The sequence below is a fragment of the Dendrobates tinctorius genome, unplaced genomic scaffold, assembly GCF_039654945.1.
Source record: "Dendrobates tinctorius isolate UK_male_01 unplaced genomic scaffold, ASM3965494v1 ptg000295l, whole genome shotgun sequence".
NCBI lineage: Eukaryota > Metazoa > Chordata > Amphibia > Anura > Dendrobatidae > Dendrobates > Dendrobates tinctorius.
Window position 1 is genome coordinate 2,221,824 of NW_027361962.1, and position 19,722 is coordinate 2,241,545.

General features: G+C 50.9%; 1 protein-coding gene across 5 annotated transcripts in view; it reads right to left on the minus strand.

Moving 5' to 3' along the window:
• CAPN15 (calpain 15) overlaps positions 1–16,973 on the minus strand; it is a 45,630-nt gene extending 28,657 nt beyond the window's left edge. The window contains exons 1-3 of one of the 5 annotated variants that reach the window (XM_073560314.1): positions 13,876–15,077; positions 8,939–9,267; positions 2,241–3,393 (exon numbers count right to left, since the gene is read on the minus strand). In XM_073560314.1, the coding sequence (XP_073416415.1) occupies positions 2,241–3,393; positions 8,939–9,267; positions 13,876–13,878 (1,485 nt within the window). In that variant the 5' untranslated portion in view covers positions 13,879–15,077. Of the gene's footprint in view, positions 1–2,240; positions 3,394–8,938; positions 9,268–13,068; positions 13,740–13,875; positions 15,078–16,673; positions 16,729–16,772 lie in introns of those variants that run through there. The other 4 variants (XM_073560312.1, XM_073560316.1, XM_073560315.1 and 1 more) reach the window with 4 other exon arrangements.
• Between the last annotated feature and the right edge of the window lie 2,749 nt (positions 16,974–19,722).

Sequence of the window (19,722 nt, forward strand, 5' to 3'; positions counted from 1 at the left end):
TTTCATTGCAACCATTTGGTAAATTCAAAAAAGTTCATTTTTTTTCTCATTAATGTACACTCTGCACCCCATCTTGATTGAAAAAAAAAAAAAAAAACAAATGTGGAAATTTTTGCAAATTTATGAGAAAAGAAAAACTAAAACATCACATGGTCATAAGTATTCATACCCTTTGCTCAGACACTCATACTTAAGTCACATGCTGTCCATTTCCTTATGATCCTCCTTGAGATGGTTCTACTCCTTCATTGGAGTCCAGCTGTGTTTAATTAAACTGATAAGACTTGATTTGTAAAGGCGCACACCTGTCTATATAAGAGCTCACAGCTCACAGTGCATGTCAGACCAAATGAGAATCATGAGGTCAAAGGAACTGTCCAAGGAGCTCAGAGACAGAATTGTGGCAAGGCACAGATCTGGCCAAGGTTACAGCAAGGTTCCTAAGAGCACAGTGGCCTCCATAATCCTTAAATGGAAGAAGTTTGGGACCACCAGAAGTCTTCCTAGACCTGGCCGTCTAGCCAAACTGAGCAATCGTGGGAGAAGAGCCTTGGTGAGAGAGGTAAAGAAGAACCCCAAGATCACTGTGGCTGAGCTCAACAGATGCAGTAGGGGAGATGGGAGAAAGTCCACAAAGTCAACTATCACTGCAGCCCTCCACCAGTCGGGCCTTTATGGCAGAGTGGCCCGACGGAAGCCTCTCCTCAGTGCCAGACATATGAAAGCCTGCATAGAGTTTGCTAAAAAATACATGAAGGACTCCCAGACTATGAGAAATAAGATTCTCTGGTCTGATGAGACGAAAATAGAACTTTTTGGTGATAATTCTAAGCGGTATGTCTGGAGAAAACCAGGCACTGCTCATCACCTGCCCAATACAATCCCAACAGTCAAGATGGGGTGCAGAGTGTACATTAATGAGGAAAAAAAATTACTTTTTTAAATTTTCCAAATGGCTGCAATGAAACAAAGAGTGAAAAATTTAAAGGGGTCTGAATACTTTCTGTGCCACTGAATGTGCAATATTATCTCCCTTAAAGGGGAACTCTATTTTCAGATAATATTCTGCAACTATGGAGCATGCACAGTGTCACTTTTTCCTCAGCCGATCCACTGTTTTTTGTGCTCCAAGACACCTTAGGTTAAAGTCAGCCGAATCCTGTGAGGCCGTACGATTCTGTGTGAGCGCTTATAGGTTTACCCCCCTCGCTCCTCTCAACACCTGACAGGTGCACTTTAAATAGAAACCATTGTGTTGTAGTGTCACCTTGTAGGATACCGCCAGTGTCAGGTTCGCGTTTTGGTGTCAAGTTCACGGTGTAACATCTATTTGTTGACGATCGCTCTCTCCGGCGCCGGTGATGAGGCTTTTACTGGAATGTGTCCGCATTCACAATGGTTACCAGGATCGCTGCTCGCAAAAACGAACAAAGACGGACTGAGCCAGTGACGGGCGCGCTGCAGATGTCACACAACAGGCGCTGCTGTGTGGGCAGAGATGATGGAAGAACAGATGTGGGGTCACCCACAAAGACCCGATGGCCGCCAGCCGTAATCACGGCACCAGGCGGCGATATGTGGTACATCACTGCAGAAGGACCCCATCCAGTTAGTATGGACCTTTAGGTGGGCTGTACATATTACAACAGGGATGATCGGGGACGGCAACTTCCAGACATTGTAAAACGACAACCTGACGGCCATCTGATGGTGTGTAGCAGTCAGGGCAGGCTGGGCGTAGTAGTTCCACAACAGCCAGAGTGCTGAAGCTTGTAGACCCCTGTGTCAGGTGAATTTTGAGACCAGTTGGCCATCTAATACTGACTGCAGGAGAAGGACCAGGCATATTGGATTTCGATATGTCCGATTCTGTCCTCACAGGAGATAAGCCGCCTCCAAAAGTGACCTATTCCTCTCTCCCCAGTGAGCGTGCATGTGTAAAGGGGATTGGGAGGAATAGACATCAGCCAAAAAGAGCGAGCATGCTCAGCTTTACATAGTAAAAACATGGCGGCTTTCTTTTGTCCGGTATTGCAACGTTTATCTAAATGGGATTAAGCTGCAATACCAGAACTAGCCTATGGACAGGAGTGGTGCTGTTTGTGCAAGAGGACAACAGGTGTATTACATAGGAAGTATATCCAAGCCACGGCATCTAAAAATGGCTTCTTGGTTAAAATATAATTAAAAAAAAAAAAAAGAAGAAGGGTAAATTCAATATTGTAGATATTAGAGCTCACCTCTCGGCAAAAGCTGACGATGTTCTCCCACAGCTCCTTGGCTTCGCCTTCATCCGACTGCCTCCTGGTTTCAGCCCGGACGCTCTCCCTGCGACGTAGCATCCGTGCCCCTATATTACGTTGTTGGGCCACGTAGCCCTGCGGCGTGTGACATGCCACACAGTGCGAGCAACGGGTCTCGTTTATAAGGGTACAGGCCGGGCAGGGCCACTCTGTCCTACGGGAAATGGGCATGGGGAGGACTACTGTGCTGGACGGCGACGGCAAGCACTCGAGTCCGGTTGTACTACTGTCGCTCTCGCTTGCCCGCGTTGTTCCACAGACACAACATCGACTGGCACCGCCAAGGTTACGAAAAGTGCATTTTCCGCATGACCAACTGGTATCCGGGTTTTGTGGCTCGGTGGAGGATGGAGTGGTTTCAGCCGTCGTTACTTCTTCTTCCAAGATGCTCAGGCGTTTAGGAAGACGACTAGAGGCAGCGGGAGGAGGAGAGAGTGGATTATCTGGCGCCACTTCTCTCCGGCTTCTGGGAACAGGAATATTATGGGGTCCCGGTGAAAGTGGAAGTGCAGGTAAAGGTTTGGGAGAGTCTGGTTCACGGTGAGAAGAGGCGGCTTGTTCATCCGGGCCTTGAAACGCAGCAGGAGGTGGAAGAATTTCAGGAACGACCAATGCCTCGGGGGGGATTTTGGGCAAGGACAGTTTACGTGGCCCACCACACGCCGAACAGGAGGACGACACGGGAGTGTTGTGTAGGGTACAACGAGGGCAACTCCAACCTAAACTCAATGTAGGCTGGACAGTAGGGCTAGTTATATCCTCGGGGTCGGATTCTTGGACGGGGGATCTTGGGTCTTCGTGTGGCCCACGGATGACACCATTGGGAACCGCAGGAGGTGGCAGGAACCCGCAAATCTGGCAGCCGGTTGGCGGAGGTGAAGGGTTGGTCGGAGTAAGATTGGAGAAGGTGCAGCGGCTGCAAGACCAACGTTGTTCAGCTGAGCTCAGGCGGAGGATGTGGTTGAGATCCGGCAGGTTGCGAGGAGCTTCACATATTGAGCAATGTCGCTGCCCGTAAGGGTTTAGGAATGTACATCGGCAGCATGACCACTCCCCACCCGGGGAGGGGGCAGCCATGGGGTCTGGAAGCCTGTGGGCGAGAAAGACGGCAGATTAGAGTAGCGGTAAGGTCCATTGGTTAAACCAAAGATAGCATCGATTTATCAGGACAGTCCCATAGGAAATATCGCATTTCCCAATGGCACCTTGCACAAAGAGCAGCCATAAAGATAAGCGGTGCAATAAATAGCTGACCATATCGGCAGGAGCTTTATTGTAGTGGTGCAATGAGCTCAACACCAAAGCCCTGAGACCGGCATCAGAAAGCAGTTATCCACCTCCCGTATATGCCGGCCAACGTGTGTATTCTCACCCCGAACCGCTGCCAGTCACCTCTGCTGGTGGCTTATCTCCAGGAAGAAGAGGATCAGGCATGTTCATATCCAATATGTCCAATGTCCACCCCTCCTCCAACCACTGGGGACATATTAGATGGTGATACAGTCTACAGGTTTGGTTGACATTCACCTAATATATGCAGCCACCTTTATTGTGGCTGGAATCCCTAGTACTCCGAGTGCACAAGGGTGTATTGCAAATTCATTCCAATGAAATGAAAAAACAGATGTCAGCAAATGGCGGCACTACAGCTGTTGTGAAACTGCTACTGCAGCCCTTCCTGACAGCCGCAGGCAGAGGGAGGTGAGGTTTCAAAACAGCCATAGTTCCGCAGGTAGCCGACTCCCGACCTAACAGCACCATGGGAGTTTACGTGTCGATGAGCCAACATGTCATTGGTATTGCATTTAAAGGCCTTATCTAAAAAGGAAAAAAAATAGAATCATTTTTTCAAGTAACAGCGCCTCTTCTGCTCTTGGGCCGTGTCTGGTACTGAAGCTAAACTTCATTTGCTTTGGCTGAAATGCAACATGAAAACACGGGGAGAAAAGGCACCTAAGACGGGTATGGACCGATGGGCAAAAGAGAAAAGCTAAGGGGCCCTGTAGACAGAAGTCGGCCGACCGCCATCTCTCCTGACGTCTCCATCTTGTTACGAACAAAAAGGATCGGCGGTCTGAACTCAGACATGTCAGATCTCATCACTCCCCCTGACATTATCGGTCAGGTGAGAGTCGGGACCCCCTAAGAAATGAATATGAGATAGAAACTGCAAAGTGTTCTGCTTCCAAGAGGTCTCCGGAAGGAACGCAGTACATGTGGGAAACAAAAGACGATTGACCACAAAGCAGAACTGTGTACGTCCTCGGCCTTGTAGATAGTAACAATCCCGCTGACTGCGCGCAATAAGTAATGACACCCAGTGATAAAGAGTCTCCACAAGAGCAGAGAGTCAGAAATACTCCATCAGCGAGAGCGGAGTTGAATCTTCGGTGTCAAGTTCGTATGCACGTCCTCTTAAGAATACGCTTTTAAGGGATTTTTAATTCTATTGTGTACAGCTCATTGCCTAGGTTACCGGCCACCTCTTCAGTCTCAGAGGTGGCCTGTCTCCTAGGCAAGGTCTGCTCGGAGCTTTCCAGCCTGCGATCACGGCTCTGAAGCACTGGGTTTTCTCGGTCCACTACAGCTTGCTAACCTACTGAACAAATGTAATGTTCGTTAGTTAGGGGATGGATCAGACTACACAAAGGTTTGTTTGTAGTCTGTAACCATGGAGACACATAGATATGCATAAGAGCTGTAGATAAAAAATGGTCGGAGATATTTTTGCTCCAGGCTCTATGCATAGAGGTCCGTCACATTAACACGTTCAGTACAGTTAGCGGAAACAGACCCCGCCGACTTAAAGGGGGTTTGGGCAATGTCATCAGCCCTTATCACCTCCTGATTCAGGAGTGAAAGGTGCTGGAGGACCCCTTTAAGGCCCCTGAATTCAGCAGAACTTGCAACACTCGTTGGGACGCAGAAGTCGCGTGCGCTCGGCTGGACCGGAACCTTCGAGTACAGGAGGGAAAGCTGTCGCAGATGTACTGCCACCTCTCACCAGTCCGCTTGGCATTGTGGCACACACAAAGTCTATTTATCTAATTGTACCTAATCTACAAGTTAATAGCCGTCCCATAAAATAAACCTGGGTGTGGACGCTGCAGGATTAAGCAAACGCTACCCGAACAAACAGGATGTGGCACACGGAGAGAGGAAATTTATTCTTCCCATCAGTCAGCCGATATTATCCAGAAACTTGCGGCCCACCTTTCATTTGTACAGCCACGTGTCATACCACCTGTCCCCTGTAGTGGCCGCTGCAGAGAAAATCAGCAGCTGCTAGCAACTACCTTAGCAGCTCTCAAATCAAAGGGTTCATCTATGACAAGTCAACCCCTTTAACTGCCGCTACTGCCTTCTTTTCTAGCTGGTAAAGGGGTTTTTATGGGATTTTAATAAAGAAGGCTCTATTCAGGGGTCCGACCAACCCCCTCCCCCCATCAGATTGGCAACTGAAATGTCACGGCTCCATATACCATAAAGTGGCCATGAATGGTACAGCACGCTACCTCATTCACTTGTATGGGGGAGACGCTGCACTACCATTCATGGCCACTGCAAATGTGTGGAGCTGTGCTACTCCTTCAATCAGCTGATCGATTGAGTGGATGGAGCCAGATGCCCACCGATAGACTCCCTTTAAGTTCTGGTGACCTGTCACTAGGTTTCTGCCACCTAATCTGAAAGCTACATGACATAGGGGCAGAGATCCCGCTTCCAGTGACGTGTCACTTACTGGACTGCCTGCTGTAGTTTTGATAAAATCAGTTTTATCTGCCACCAGTTCTCTGAATGCTGAGCTCTGTAACTCCACCCTCTCCACTGATTGGCCGCTTACTGCCTATGCACAGTGTACAGCTGCCAATCAGTGGTGTGGGCGGGGCTCTACAGAGCTCAGTATTCAGAGACTTGATAAAACTGTGATTTTATCAAAACTACACCAAGCAGCCCAGTAAGTGACATCGCTGCAGTCAGGGTCTCTACCCCTACATCATGCTGCTCTGAGTTTAGACCCCCCTTTAGGTCCCTCGAGAAATTTTGGGTAATTTTAGTGCCCCCTTTTAAGAGGAATTATCTTGCTACTATCTGGGGACACAAAACAAGTGATAATCTATGAAAAGTAAACTTCTCTCCTGGCTGGAATGGTTTTCAGATTCCAGGAGCGCTGACGCGATTCCTGGCAGAACCTTCCTGACACATAATGGAAATCTATGACTCCGATGTTCTATGTAACAGCAGATTAGCCCCGGAGACCCGGAGAGATCGGTCCCACCAGCTGCACCACCTCATGGAAAAGAAAAATGACCACTTAAAGGGGTCACGTCACCACTTCTGTCATATCCATAGGAAACAATTCTGGAATATTTTAAGAAAAAAATCTATTGTACCTCTGTCATCTCTCCTGGAAATGTATGACTAAATTGGGGTTGTGTCCATGTGCACTCTGATGTTGTCCGATCAGTGCCGAATATGTAGGGATACGACGCTTTGGCTAGGTAGCACCTAGTTGTCAATGTATTCAGGAATTTCCAGGAGGAATAACAGAGGGATGTGAGGAATAAAAAAATAAAAGAGAATCATGCAAACTTGGTGTGAAATGGACATGTCAATAATCAGGAGAGGTTACAGGGTCTCTGATGGCTTTCATCCCTTTTTGGCATTACAAGGTGAATCACAGACCCGAGAGTTGGACGCGACAGCTGCGAGTCCTCGGGTTTAAAGACACAAACCCTGATGGACGCAGAAAGTGTTCTCCTTCCTTATGACTAGGAATTGGCACTGCTGGGATTTTATGATTTCTTAGGAATCAACAGAAACGAGGATCCGCCATGAGGTCAAACCGGAACGACCGGTGTCTATTTACAACCTCAAGACGTATGAATGGGCGGAAGGCGACCTGGGTGCGATATCAGCGCAAGAGTCAGCGCTTCTGTAGGTGAAGGGCAAACACGATAGGACGGATCCGCCTCCACGACGAGACTGCCGGGCCCTCGAGATGTGAATTCCCGACTCTCTTTTACTACATTCTTCTATTGTCTGCGAAATAACAATTCCGGAGGATCTTTTCTAACAAGATTGCTCTCTGCCGTCCCTCTGCTATTCCGCCTGGAAATGCAGAAAAATATACGCTTAGACGCCACGATCTCCCTTGATGAAAGGCTTTTGTATTCCTATTCAGTCTGGCAGTTGTCGACGCATTCATAGGTTTTCCAGGAGGAACAACAGAGGAAACCTCCTGGAAAAGAGGTTACAGAAGGAGCATGGGGGGGGGGGGGGGTTATCCAAAACACGTGAATACAGGGTGACGATTGGTACGTGCCCCGATGACAAGGGAGATGGTGGCACCAAGATGTCAATTTACTGGTACATTTCCAGGAGGAACAACAGAGGGACGAGCTCCAGAATAATAACCTTATAGCGAATACAAGTAATTATTAAAGAAGGGGCCGCTTATAAGCAATTTCTATTTAATTGTGAGAATCTCGTTGTTGCTATTTAGGCAATAGTCTAGAGCAGAGGGAGCGCCCCTGACGGATGGCGGACGGCTTAGTGTAACTTTCCCCTACCGTAAGCAATTGTACGGCTCTGAATAATCAGATTACATGGGAGCGGATCCACCATAGGCATCGCACATGGGCCAGAGGTTGCCAGCCCGGCTCAGCAGCTGCTGCATGACTACATCTCCCAGCATGCCCAATAACAGGCTGGCACCCACTGCCCTAGGCTAGGACCACATATGGCCGTGCCAGGTGCACCTGATGCCCCTCGCGCTCTATGGGAGCCGTGCAGCAGCTGCTGATCTTGGCCTCTGTGGCCGGCAGATGTCCGTCACACCCATTATACACGGAGCATTCACACACAAGGCTCATTGTATGTCTGCGGTGTAGACCCCCGTCCTGAGCGGCCCACAGAGGTGCCATCGCTGGAGCCCCCAGTACAGGTCAGTGCAGCATGTGAACACTATGGGTGCAGACCATGATGGCCACACACAAAAATCCCACACCCGCCTATCTTATCCCGGGGACAGGTAGGAGACCCCCATATAAATCACCCCGGGCAAATGTGGGACTGAACAATGATGTCTTGAAGATGGACAGATTAAAGGGGCATTCCATCACTGTATGATCCATGGGGGTCCTATCTTGGAGAATACAGGGGCTGCAGAGATGGCACAGCGCTGTGCCCCCTTCTCTGCGCGTCTGTCTATCTGGCACAGCCGGACGCCCGGAGGGGCCGCACTGAAGTCCCCTGCACAGCGCCTACTGGGCAGAGAGGAGGGCTGCCAGGCACCCCCAGAGCTGCTTCGCCTCGACAGACTGGTATATCGGAATGTGCCATGTGCACGGGCATTGCCTGACGGTCCTGCCACAGAATAAGCTGGCACCACATGAATAATGAGAATAATAACCTAATAATGATGCTGCCCCCACCCACGGGCACGTGTCACTTATAAATAGGGCACCTACAGCTGTATGCGCCCGCCATCACTCATTAACCCTCTGCCACCCATGCCAAGCACCCAGGGCACAAACAACCCCGGGTAATGCCACAACTATGGCCAATTCTACATAATGAGAGGAGCCATATGGCACCAGCCCCAGATCCCACACACCGCAGCGGCCGCTTACCTGTGAGTCCGGTACATGGGAAGGACTGTGCCCTGCCACACAGACCCTGGGAGCCCACTCCTATGCCAGCCCAGCGAGCCGAGTCCAGGGTACGCAGTGACCAGGGAGCCATGGTGCGACTTGCCCTCTGCTGCCAGGGAAGACGCCGAACTCCCCATCTGTATCCCGGGCTGGATCCCAGACAGCCAAGCAGAGAATGCCAGGGGGTGACAGAGGGCATCAGAGAGTGGCAGAGAGTGAGCGCTGACACAAGGGGAGGGCACAGCTGTCAGGGAGGGACCGAGGGATGGGAGGGTGGGCGAAGGAGGGCGCCGGGCTGGAGGAATCACCTTAAGCAAGGAGAAGAGAAGTGAGAAGAGAGAACACAAGACTGCAGCGATGAGGATGCCGGCGGCTGCGGCGGCGCTGCCAGGTGACAGCGTGACACCGATTCCAGGCATGCACTCCACATGTTATTGCACAGTGACGGCCAAAAACTCAACTTGTCTTTCAGCATTCACATGTAATTACAGGACCCGACGTCACGAGTGTCAGCAGATAAACACCAAAGATCATTAGTCGCCGACCGATCTATAAAAAGGGTCATTAGGCAACAGCCAAATCTGTCAGCACACACCCGGGACCTGCAGGGAACGGCTTCCGGAATGGAAGCAACATGGCGGATATTTGTATCCTGCTGCCAAGGCTACCTATAGCCATCAACTTCTAGTATTCATGAACCAGGAAGCCCAGGATGAGCATTCTTTGCATTGATTATACGTCCATGGTGCAAGATCAACATTCCTTGATGCGGGTTTTTTTTTTTTTTTTTGATTTATGAAATCAAGTGACGCTTCCCGATCTACAAGTTTAGGACTACCCCCCCTAACCCCTCTGTCGGTGTGCGCTTTCCACTAGCTATAGCCCAGTAATTCAGAAATCGTGAGAATGCAGAGCGACAAGGAAGTTTCTTTTTCTGAAACCCTCTAAAAGGTGATAATTTTTGGGTGGCATTGATATTACCACCTTCTCCCACAAGATGGAGCTTGTGAGTTTGCTGCATTCTACTTCCACACTGAATATTCTGTATGCAGTGAGCTCCCCCTAGTGGTGGCTGCCAGAACGTAGAAAAATCATTAGGTTTCAGAAAGGAATTTGGAGCTTAAAAGATATCAAATGTTGGATCTAAACATGGAATAGTGAAAAACATTACACATGATATGGTGGATGTAATGAAACAAGATTCACTCGTGATCTTTCCCTTCTTATAAGTTGTGTGTGGATTTTAAATCCCAAAAGCAGACTGTGAGGTTTTCCAGACCTGTTGTACAGGAAAAGGAAAGTCCTTTAATGCATGTAATAAGCAGGTAACACACCCCACAGCTCGTCTAACAAATACCGTGGATTTAGTAGTGGGAAACACCCCCATTAAGCCAGCAGCTGCATCACCCCATATCCAAGAATCATGGTCACCTGTTCCTTAAAGTGCCCCCCCATCCCGTCATGGAAAGTGGGCTCTACAGTTAAAAAAAAAAGTTAAAGGGCTATTCTTATCTTCATAGATGGATATTTTGGGGGATAGAGCTGGTAAATATGAGCAGTTTTGCAATTTACTGCTTATTAAAATTTGCAGCCACTTTTGAGATATGAACACTTTTCTTTTGTTTACAGCTCGTTGCCTAGGAGACCGACCACCGCTGCCAAACAGCAGAACTCGAGCAGTGCTCACAACCACTTATCTATTGAGCAAGTAACTGCTGTTCTGGCCAGAATCGCTAGCCTGCCCCGTTACCTCCTAGCCCCAGGCCAGTCCTTACAAGCTAGACAGCAGCGGTGGTCGGTCTCCAAGGCAACGAGAGGCAAACAAAAGTGCTAATATATCAAGAACAGCTGCAAATTTTATTAAGCAGTAATTGAAGATGTGCTCGCTTTTACAAGCTCTATCCGACAATATCCATCGACAAGAATGGGAAATAACCCCTTTAAGAAAAAAATTTTCTACACCGTTAATATCCATTCGTTCTGCGGATTTGCTTCGGAGGCCGGCAGGGCATGCTGGGAGTTGTAGATTTGCCACAACTGGCGCTTCGAAGGTTCCCGACCGCGGCTGACAACTCATTTAGTGGTGATTATTTTTATAGGGACCGTCCAGGTATTTCTCCAGCATAACTGTCTGGGGCACTAGGTGAAGTGAGAAAGCGATCCCCTACCCCGTGCCCCCGGCTGCTTCTGCCGTTACAGTTACCAGCAACTGCTCTCCAGAAATAGCCGCGCAGCACGCTACACTGGCGCTGCGCCCTTAAATAGCAGATTCCCCCTGAAGATACGGGGACAATAAACGCCACAAGGATCGTTTCATAGCCGTACGATGTCCGGCCTGAGATCGCCCAATGTCTCACACACCAGAAGTCTCCTTAAATACTCAGCGCTGCTGAACTATCCTGTCAGAGATCCAACGATCTGTGGTCACTGCCTCCATCAACACACTCGCCTACTGCTGCCATCATCATTGCTGTGATCTGACCTCATCCTATCCTGGCAAGTCACGACATCAACTAAGAGGTAAGGCCGCCATATACAATAGCTGGCTGTCCCACACGCGGGAGCGCTCGGCCAGCCGAGAACCATCTCGCCCACACGTGGGAGCGCTCGGCCAGCCGACAACCATCTCACCCATACACGGGAGCGCTCGGCCAGCAGAGAACCATCTCGCCCACACGTGGGAGCGCTCGGCCAGCCGACAACCATCTCACCCATACACGGGAGCGCTCGGTCAGCCTACAACCATCTCGCCCACACGCGGGACCGCTCGGCCAGCCGACAACCATCTCGCCCACACTCGGGAGCACTTGGTCAGCCGACAACCATCTCACCCATACACGGGAGCGCTCGGTCAGCCGACAACCATCTCGCCCACACGCGGGAGCGCTCGCTCGGTCAGCCGACAACCATCTCACCCATACACGGGAGCGCTCGGTCAGCCTACAACCATCTCGCCCACACGCGGGAGCGCTCGGCCAGCCGACAACCATCTCGCCCACACGCGGGAGCACTCGGCCAGCCGACAACCATCTCGCCCACACGCGGGAGCGCTCGGCCAGCCGACAACCATCTCACCCATACACGGGAGCGCTCGGCCAGCCACCAACCATCTCACCCACACACGGGAGCGCTCGGTCAGCCGACAACCATCTCACCCATACACGGGAGCGCTCGGTCAGTCGACAACCATCTCGCCCACACGCGGGAGCGCTCGGTCAGCCGACAACCATCTCACCCATACACGGGAGCGCTCGGTCAGCCTACAACCATCTCGCCCACACGCGGGAGCGCTCGGCCAGCCGACAACCATCTCGCCCACATGCGGGAGCGCTCGGCCAGCCGACAACCATCTCGCCCACACGCGGGAGCGCTCGGTCAGCCGACAACCATCTCACCCACACTCGGGAGCGCTCGGTCAGCCGACAACCATCTCACCCATACTCGGGAGCGCTCGGTCAGCCTACAACCATCTCGCCCACACGCGGGAGCGCTCGGCCAGCCGACAACCATCTCGCCCACACGTGGGAGCGCTCGGCCAGCCGACAACCATCTCGCCCACACGCGGGAGATCTCGGTCAGCCGACAACCATCTCACCCATACACGGGAGCGCTTGGTCAGCCAACAGCTGAATGTGATATGGAAAAGAAGCACTCTCACAATTTAAAGGGGTTTTCCACTTACAAAAAAATCTCGAGCAAATGTTTAAAAAAAGTAAAAAAATAAGACGTACTTTACATACTGCCGCCAGATCCACTGCTGAGCCTGCACCGCTGCTCCCAGAGTCTTATCGTCTGCAGCGCTAATGTCACGTCGACAGTGAAGCAGCCAATCAGGCTCTGCCTGGGTAGAAGGAATGCCCTGCTGAGCTCACCGATTGGCTACTCCACTGTTGACGGGACATCAGCGCTGCAGACAATAACAGACACCGGGGGCAGCAGCGGAGATTCTGTGATGGACCTGGGGAGGGTGAGTAAAGACAGTTTGTTATAAAAAAAAAATCCCAGAACTGGGATTTATCTGAAAGGGGAAAACCCCTTCAAATAGCAACTGGTGCTGGCTCCAATCACAGTTTTTAAAGGCAGGTGCTGGCGACCCACCAACAATGTACCATCATTGCGGCGGCATTTAAGTGGTTAAACAGCAGCTGGCTCCAAAAAAGCCGATGTTGGCAGCGGATACGTGACGAGCTTGTACGATCCACATCACGGAAGGGGTTAAAGGGAAATCTCATCAATGTTCCTGCCCCATCTCGGATCTGTCCCTTTTTCGATAGGATTTTCTCTACATCAGTCCAATAATCCAGAATATCTGCTCATCCGGCGCCTACTCGGCAGGGTAAAGGCATTTTTACTGCTCGCACTTTCTTTTACGCAGGTGACGAGACGTGGCCCGAGGACGCACGGATCACATGTCCGCTGACTCAGGATCTCGGAGGATGAGGCATATCCTGTTCATACATTACGTGACGACAGCAGGCTGAGCCCCTCATTAGGGGGCGACCATCTAATGGGGGGCTCCTGACGGAATGCGAGAGGAGGATCGGACAGCTGGAATCTCAACACCTGATCCTTTTGTTTCCAGAGGAGATAAGCCGATGCCCAAGGTGTCCGTTATCGGCTTTCTCCCTTTTGCAAACACATGGCCGAGCTTTCTTGTGTACGACCCTGGGCAGCGCGACCCTGGGCAGCACGGTAATACTACATTTCCCCAGTAGTGGCCGCTGTAGGACACATGAGCAGCCCCTTGCAAATTCAGCTGTTTTATGGGGAAACCTGTGTGATCACATAATAAGCCCCCCATCAGCCAGGATAGATTAACCCTCCGTAGCCTGTAGATGGAGTGTGCAGGGCAGAACGCCGACTGTCCAGAGCACTGGTGACAACACGAGTATGAAGGGAGATAATTCCAGACCCACCATGATAAGACGCCCACGGACGCCGGCGACCTGCTGATAACAGGATATCTGTGCTGCCACTTTCACCAACACGAAATGGGAGGAGGACGAGACGCAACACGGAAATCAGGAGGACGGGGTCTGGAGGGGCTGAAGACCCCACAGACCTCCAGAGAGAAATCATCAATACCACATGTTGTTTCACGATTTAGACTGAAAGGGAGATGTAGGAGATTCTAAGTCTTTTTTTTCCTCTCCTAGAAACAGCGCCACCCTTGTCCACAGGATGTATCTGGTATTGCAATAGGGGGCTGAGCTGCAATACCAGGACACAGCCCCAGGAGAAGGGTGGTGGGAAAAAAGTGGCCCCTGTTTAGTAATCCTGGAATTTGGGAGAGAGGAGTGAGGATCAGGGTCGAGAGTTTGGTGCAGCGGGCGACGCAAAATATCAGCGGGCAACACACAGCAGAGCGCACGGGATTATAACAATTTAGTATATTATTTATAGAGGATATGACGGGGGTCCTGTGCTCAGGTGACAAGAGAACATAGGGGGGATGCCCTTGATTGAGTGGCAGGAGATGACGAGGGTCAAGTGCTCAGGTGGTGGGAGGTGGTGGGAGGTCCTGCCTGCCCTCAGGTGGTGGGAGGTCCTGCCTGCCCTCAGGTGGTGGGAGGTCCTGCCTGCCCTCAGGTGGTGGGAGGTCCTGCCTGCCCTCAGGTGGTGGGAGATGATGGGAGGTCCTGCCTGCCCTCAGGTGGTGGGAGATGATGGGAGGTCCTGCCTGCTCTCAGGTGGTGGGAGATGATGGGAGGTCCTGCCTGCTCTCAGGTGATGGGAGGTCCTGTCTGCTCTCAGGTGATGGGAGCTGGTGGGAGATCCTGCCTGCCCTCAGCTGGTGGGAGATCCTGCCTGCCCTCAGCTGGTGGGAGATCCTGCCTGCCCTCAGCTGGTGGGAGATGATGGGAGGTCCTGGCCTCAGGTGGTGGGAGATGATGAGGGTCCTGCCCGCCCTCAGGTGGTGGGAGATGATGGCGGGCCTGCCCGCCCTCAGCTGGTGGGAGATGATGGGGGTCCTGCCCGCCCTCAGCTGGTGGGAGATGATGGGGGTCCTGCCCGCCCTCAGCTGGTGGGAGATGATGGGGGGCCTGCCCGCCCTCAGCTGGTGGGAGATGATGGGGGGCCTGCCCGCCCTCAGCTGGTGGGAGATGATGGGGGGCCTGCCTGCCCTCAGCTGGTGGGAGATGATGGGGGGCCTGCCTGCCCTCAGCTGGTGGGAGATGATGGGGGTCCTGCTCTCAGGTGGTGGGAGATGAAGAGGGTCCTGCCTGCCCTCAGCTGGTGGGAGATGATGGGGGGCCTGCCTGCCCTCAGCTGGTGGGAGATGATGGGGGGCCTGCCTGCCCTCAGCTGGTGGGAGATGATGAGGGGCCTGCCTGCCCTCAGCTGGTGGGAGATGATGAGGGGCCTGCCTGCCCTCAGCTGGTGGGAGATGATGAGGGGCCTGCCTGCCCTCAGCTGGTGGGAGATGATGAGGGGCCTGCCTGCCCTCAGCTGGTGGGAGATGATGAGGGGCCTGCCTGCCCTCAGCTGGTGGGAGATGATGAGGGGCCTGCCTGCCCTCAGCTGGTGGGAGATGATGAGGGGCCTGCCTGCCCTCAGCTGGTGGGAGATGATGGGGGTCCTGCTCTCAGGTGGTGGGAGATGAAGAGGGTCCTGCCTGCCCTCAGCTGGTGGGAGATGATGGGGGTCCTGCCTGCCCTCAGCTGGTGGGAGATGATGAGGGGCCTGCCTGCCCTCAGCTGGTGGGAGATGATGGGGGTCCTGCTCTCAGGTGGTGGGAGATGAAGAGGGTCCTGCCTGCCCTCAGCTGGTGGGAGATGATGGGGGTCCTGGCCTCAGGTGGTGGGAGATGATGAGGGTCCTGCCTGCTCTCAGCTGGTGGGAGATGATGAGGGTCCTGCCTGCCCTCAGCTGGTGGGAGATAATGGGGGGCCTGCCTGCCCTCAGCTGGTGGGAGATGATGGGGGTCCTGCTCTCAGGTGGTGGGAGATGAAGAGGGTCCTGCCTGCCCTCAGCTGGTGGGAGATGATGGGGGTCCTGCCTGCTCTCAGCTGGTGGGAGATGATGGGGGTCCTGCCTGCCCTCAGCTGGTGGGAGATAATGGGGGGCCTGCCTGCCCTCAGCTGGTGGGAGATGATGGGGGTCCTGCTCTCAGGTGGTGGGAGATGAAGAGGGTCCTGCCTGCCCTCAGCTGGTGGGAGATGATGGGGGTCCTGGCCTCAGGTGGTGGGAGATGATGAGGGTCCTGCCTGCTCTCAGCTGGTGGGAGATGATGAGGGTCCTGCCTGCCCTCAGCTGGTGGGAGATAATGGGGGGCCTGCCTGCCCTCAGCTGGTGGGAGATGATGGGGGTCCTGCTCTCAGGTGGTGGGAGATGAAGAGGGTCCTGCCTGCCCTCAGCTGGTGGGAGATGATGGGGGTCCTGCCTGCTCTCAGCTGGTGGGAGATGATGGGGGTCCTGCCTGCCCTCAGCTGGTGGGAGATAATGGGGGGCCTGCCTGCCCTCAGCTGGTGGGAGATGATGGGGGTCCTGCTCTCAGGTGGTGGGAGATGAAGAGGGTCCTGCCTGCCCTCAGCTGGTGGGAGATGATGGGGGTCCTGCCTGCTCTCAGCTGGTGGGAGATGATGGGGGTCCTGCCTGCCCTCAGCTGGTGGGAGATGATGGGGGTCCTGGCCTCAGGTGGTGGGAGATGATGAGGGTCCTGCCTGCTCTCAGGTGGTGGGAGATGATGGGGGTTTTCCTTCCCTGAGCTCACAGAGAAGGTGAAGTCAGAGTCACCATCGCCGCTGTGGATCCGCTGTAGTAATCAGCGATCTGTCAGTTATCTAACATCCTATCATTACATGTCTCATACCTTGAGGACTCCCAGGACCGCACTGATCGCTGCCGGTTCCTGCTCACCCGGTTTCCTTCCTCGCCTCTATTTCCGGGTCTCCGCAACAGCTCAGCAGCTCCACCCGCCGGCAGAATGACGCAAGCGCCGCCCTGTGAGCAGTAGGAACTACAACTCCCGACAGCCACCGCGCTCCCAGGTTACAACTGGGGCCCCGGGAGCGGCGCCGTGGAGACGCGTTATCGCCTGTGTGCGCGGCTACTTCAGCTTTCTCCAGCAACACCATTTCCATGTCCTAAGCAGTCACAACATCTGTTCCTGGGAAAGCTGGGTGGTTACCAAAGTGGTAAAATTACTTTTTTTTTTTATTACAACCTAAAATATCAGCCTCATCCTTTTTTTAATTTTTCGGTCTGTACCTTCTTTTTTTCTGTACCGTTTTGGGCTCATTACAACTTTCTGACCTTTTCATTCAATTTTTTGAGCGCAGACAATAAAAGAGAAAAAAAAATCAGCGATTCTGCCGTTACTATTTTTTTTTTCCATTTCGCCGTTCACCCTATAGGATAAATCTTATAATATTTGATTCGTTTGGATAGTTCTGTACGTAGCGATGCCGAATATGCTCTATTTTTACATTACGCTAAAAGGGGGAGAAGAAAATGTTTATATTTAAATAGATCTTAATTTAAATTCTTTTATTTTAACTTTTTAAATAAGATATATTTAAAAATATATAAATAAAAATAAATACATTAATATAATTAAGAAATATTTAAAAAATAAATTCAATAAATTAAAATAAAATTATAATCCATTTTTAAATATATCTTATTTTATTTAAAATTGATTTGTATTAATTTTTATTTATATATTTTTAAATATATCTTAATTGCATTTCATTTATTTTCATATTTTTATTGGCACCACTAGGAGATTTGAACCTGTGATCGCTCGTACAATTCTGTCACATTGTATTGGGAACGTCCCCCTCTTATGAAGGCCACCGCTGGCTGCCATGACAACGCTACCTGCATGTTGATGGCGGGAGCATATGGAAGTCGGGAAGTGACACTTTCTCACATTTCCAGCTTCTTAAAACGCCACGGATGTAGAAAATGATAACCCTGCCAACGTGTGCGGCTCTGGCCCCGCAGAGGTAAAATATGCCATCGAATGTATAGGAATACGCCAAAAAAATGGCTGCCACAGCAACCAATCGAATCACAGCTTATACCTTTCTAAATCCATTTAAAAAATTAGATGTGAAATCTAATTGGCTGCCTCTGCTTTTGCTTTAATATTGTCCCATGGATACCACTGGGAAACCCATAGCAACCAATGAAATCACAGCTTCTATTTTTTCAAAAGCATTTAAAAAATGAGGGGATAAATCTGATTGGTTGCCTCCACTTTTCCTTTCTTTTCGTTTTACCAATAAAAAAAAAGTGATTTTTTTGTCAGATCTGACAATCTGCCATTGGGGGATTTTGATGGAGCCTCCAAAGTAGAAGTGATCAGCACCTCATATTATAGATCCCTATGGTCAATCCTTATACAAAATGGTCGTACAAGTAGTTTTGTCCTCTGGCTTAGAAACGCTTCACCACCTATTAGGAAAGCAAGATAGTACATTTCTGACCCTCACATGTACAGTTTGGTCTGATTTTCGATATGGTCACATGATGGGGCGGAGCAGGACGAACACTGTCAGGCCCCGCCCCCTCACGGGTGATGTCCACCTTTTTTGTGGGATTCTGCAGCTCTTCTCTCTTCGAGGAGGGGTGTCGATGATGTTGCGCCTCTGCCAGATCTCGTGCCCGTGTTCTGGTGTGAACAAGTGCCTGTCACCTGGCGGCAGGGAGCAACGGAAGAGGATCCCTTTAAGACAAACTATAAGAATATAGAAGCGGGCAGACTTTCATGGCTCTGTTCAAACTTACAGAAACCGTCATATGTGCCAGGTAGAATAAGTATGTATTAGTATTTCTTTAAAACGCACTTTAGCTGCTGCAGAACCTCTTTCTTGACAAGTCAGGGTGAACTTTCTGTCGACCATTGATTGATCTAAAACGCCCTCATCATTTTCACATGCCAGGTCTGCAGCTTTATATTTATGATCCGCAGCAGCTGAGGCACAACACTTCAGCTGCTGAAGAACCTCTTGTGTAAAAATGTTCATTTACTAAGAAAACTGCTGTATCATTTCTAGATTAAAAATATGATCATTGAGGACTCTAGGATCCCCCCCCCTCAATCAGCCTGACACCAGAGAACAATAGACTTTGTAAATCAAAGGGTTATGCATTACTGTCGGGTAGAGCTGGTAAATACAACCAATTTTGCAATTTACTGCTTGTTAAAATTTGCAGCCGTTTTTAAGATATTAAGTTTTGTTTTCTAAAGTTTGCTGCCTGGGAGACCGACCACCGCTGCGGTCTAGCTTGTAAGCGCTGCAACGAAGCCGGCCAGGATTAGGAGGCAACAACACGCTCCGGCGATCCCGGCCAGCTTAAAAACAAGCGCTAAACAATGTCACAGAAATGAGCTTATAAGCACTGCACATGTTCTGCTGTCTATTTGAGCAGGAAATTTTGCAGGTTTCTTGCAAAAACAGCGCCACGCATGTCTACAGGATGTGTGTGGCATCACACCTCTGATCTAGTCACTGGGGCTCAAAATAACCATGGACAGGTGTGGCTGTTTTTTGAAAAAGTTATGGCTGTGTAATCCTAAATAACTTATTTTAGGAAACCCTTCATAGGAGAATTTCCCTTGACTGAACTGCAATAATAGACAGAGCCCATGGGCAAGAGGGGCGCTGTTTCCAGAAGAAGGGGCTGTTTCTTGAAGATAAATGGCACCAGACATTGGTGGCCACTTATCTCCGTGTTTTTTTGTTTTTTAAAGTAAAAAACTCGGCTGTGTTGCTTATCTCCACCGACGTGTCACAAATGAAGCAGACAAAGAA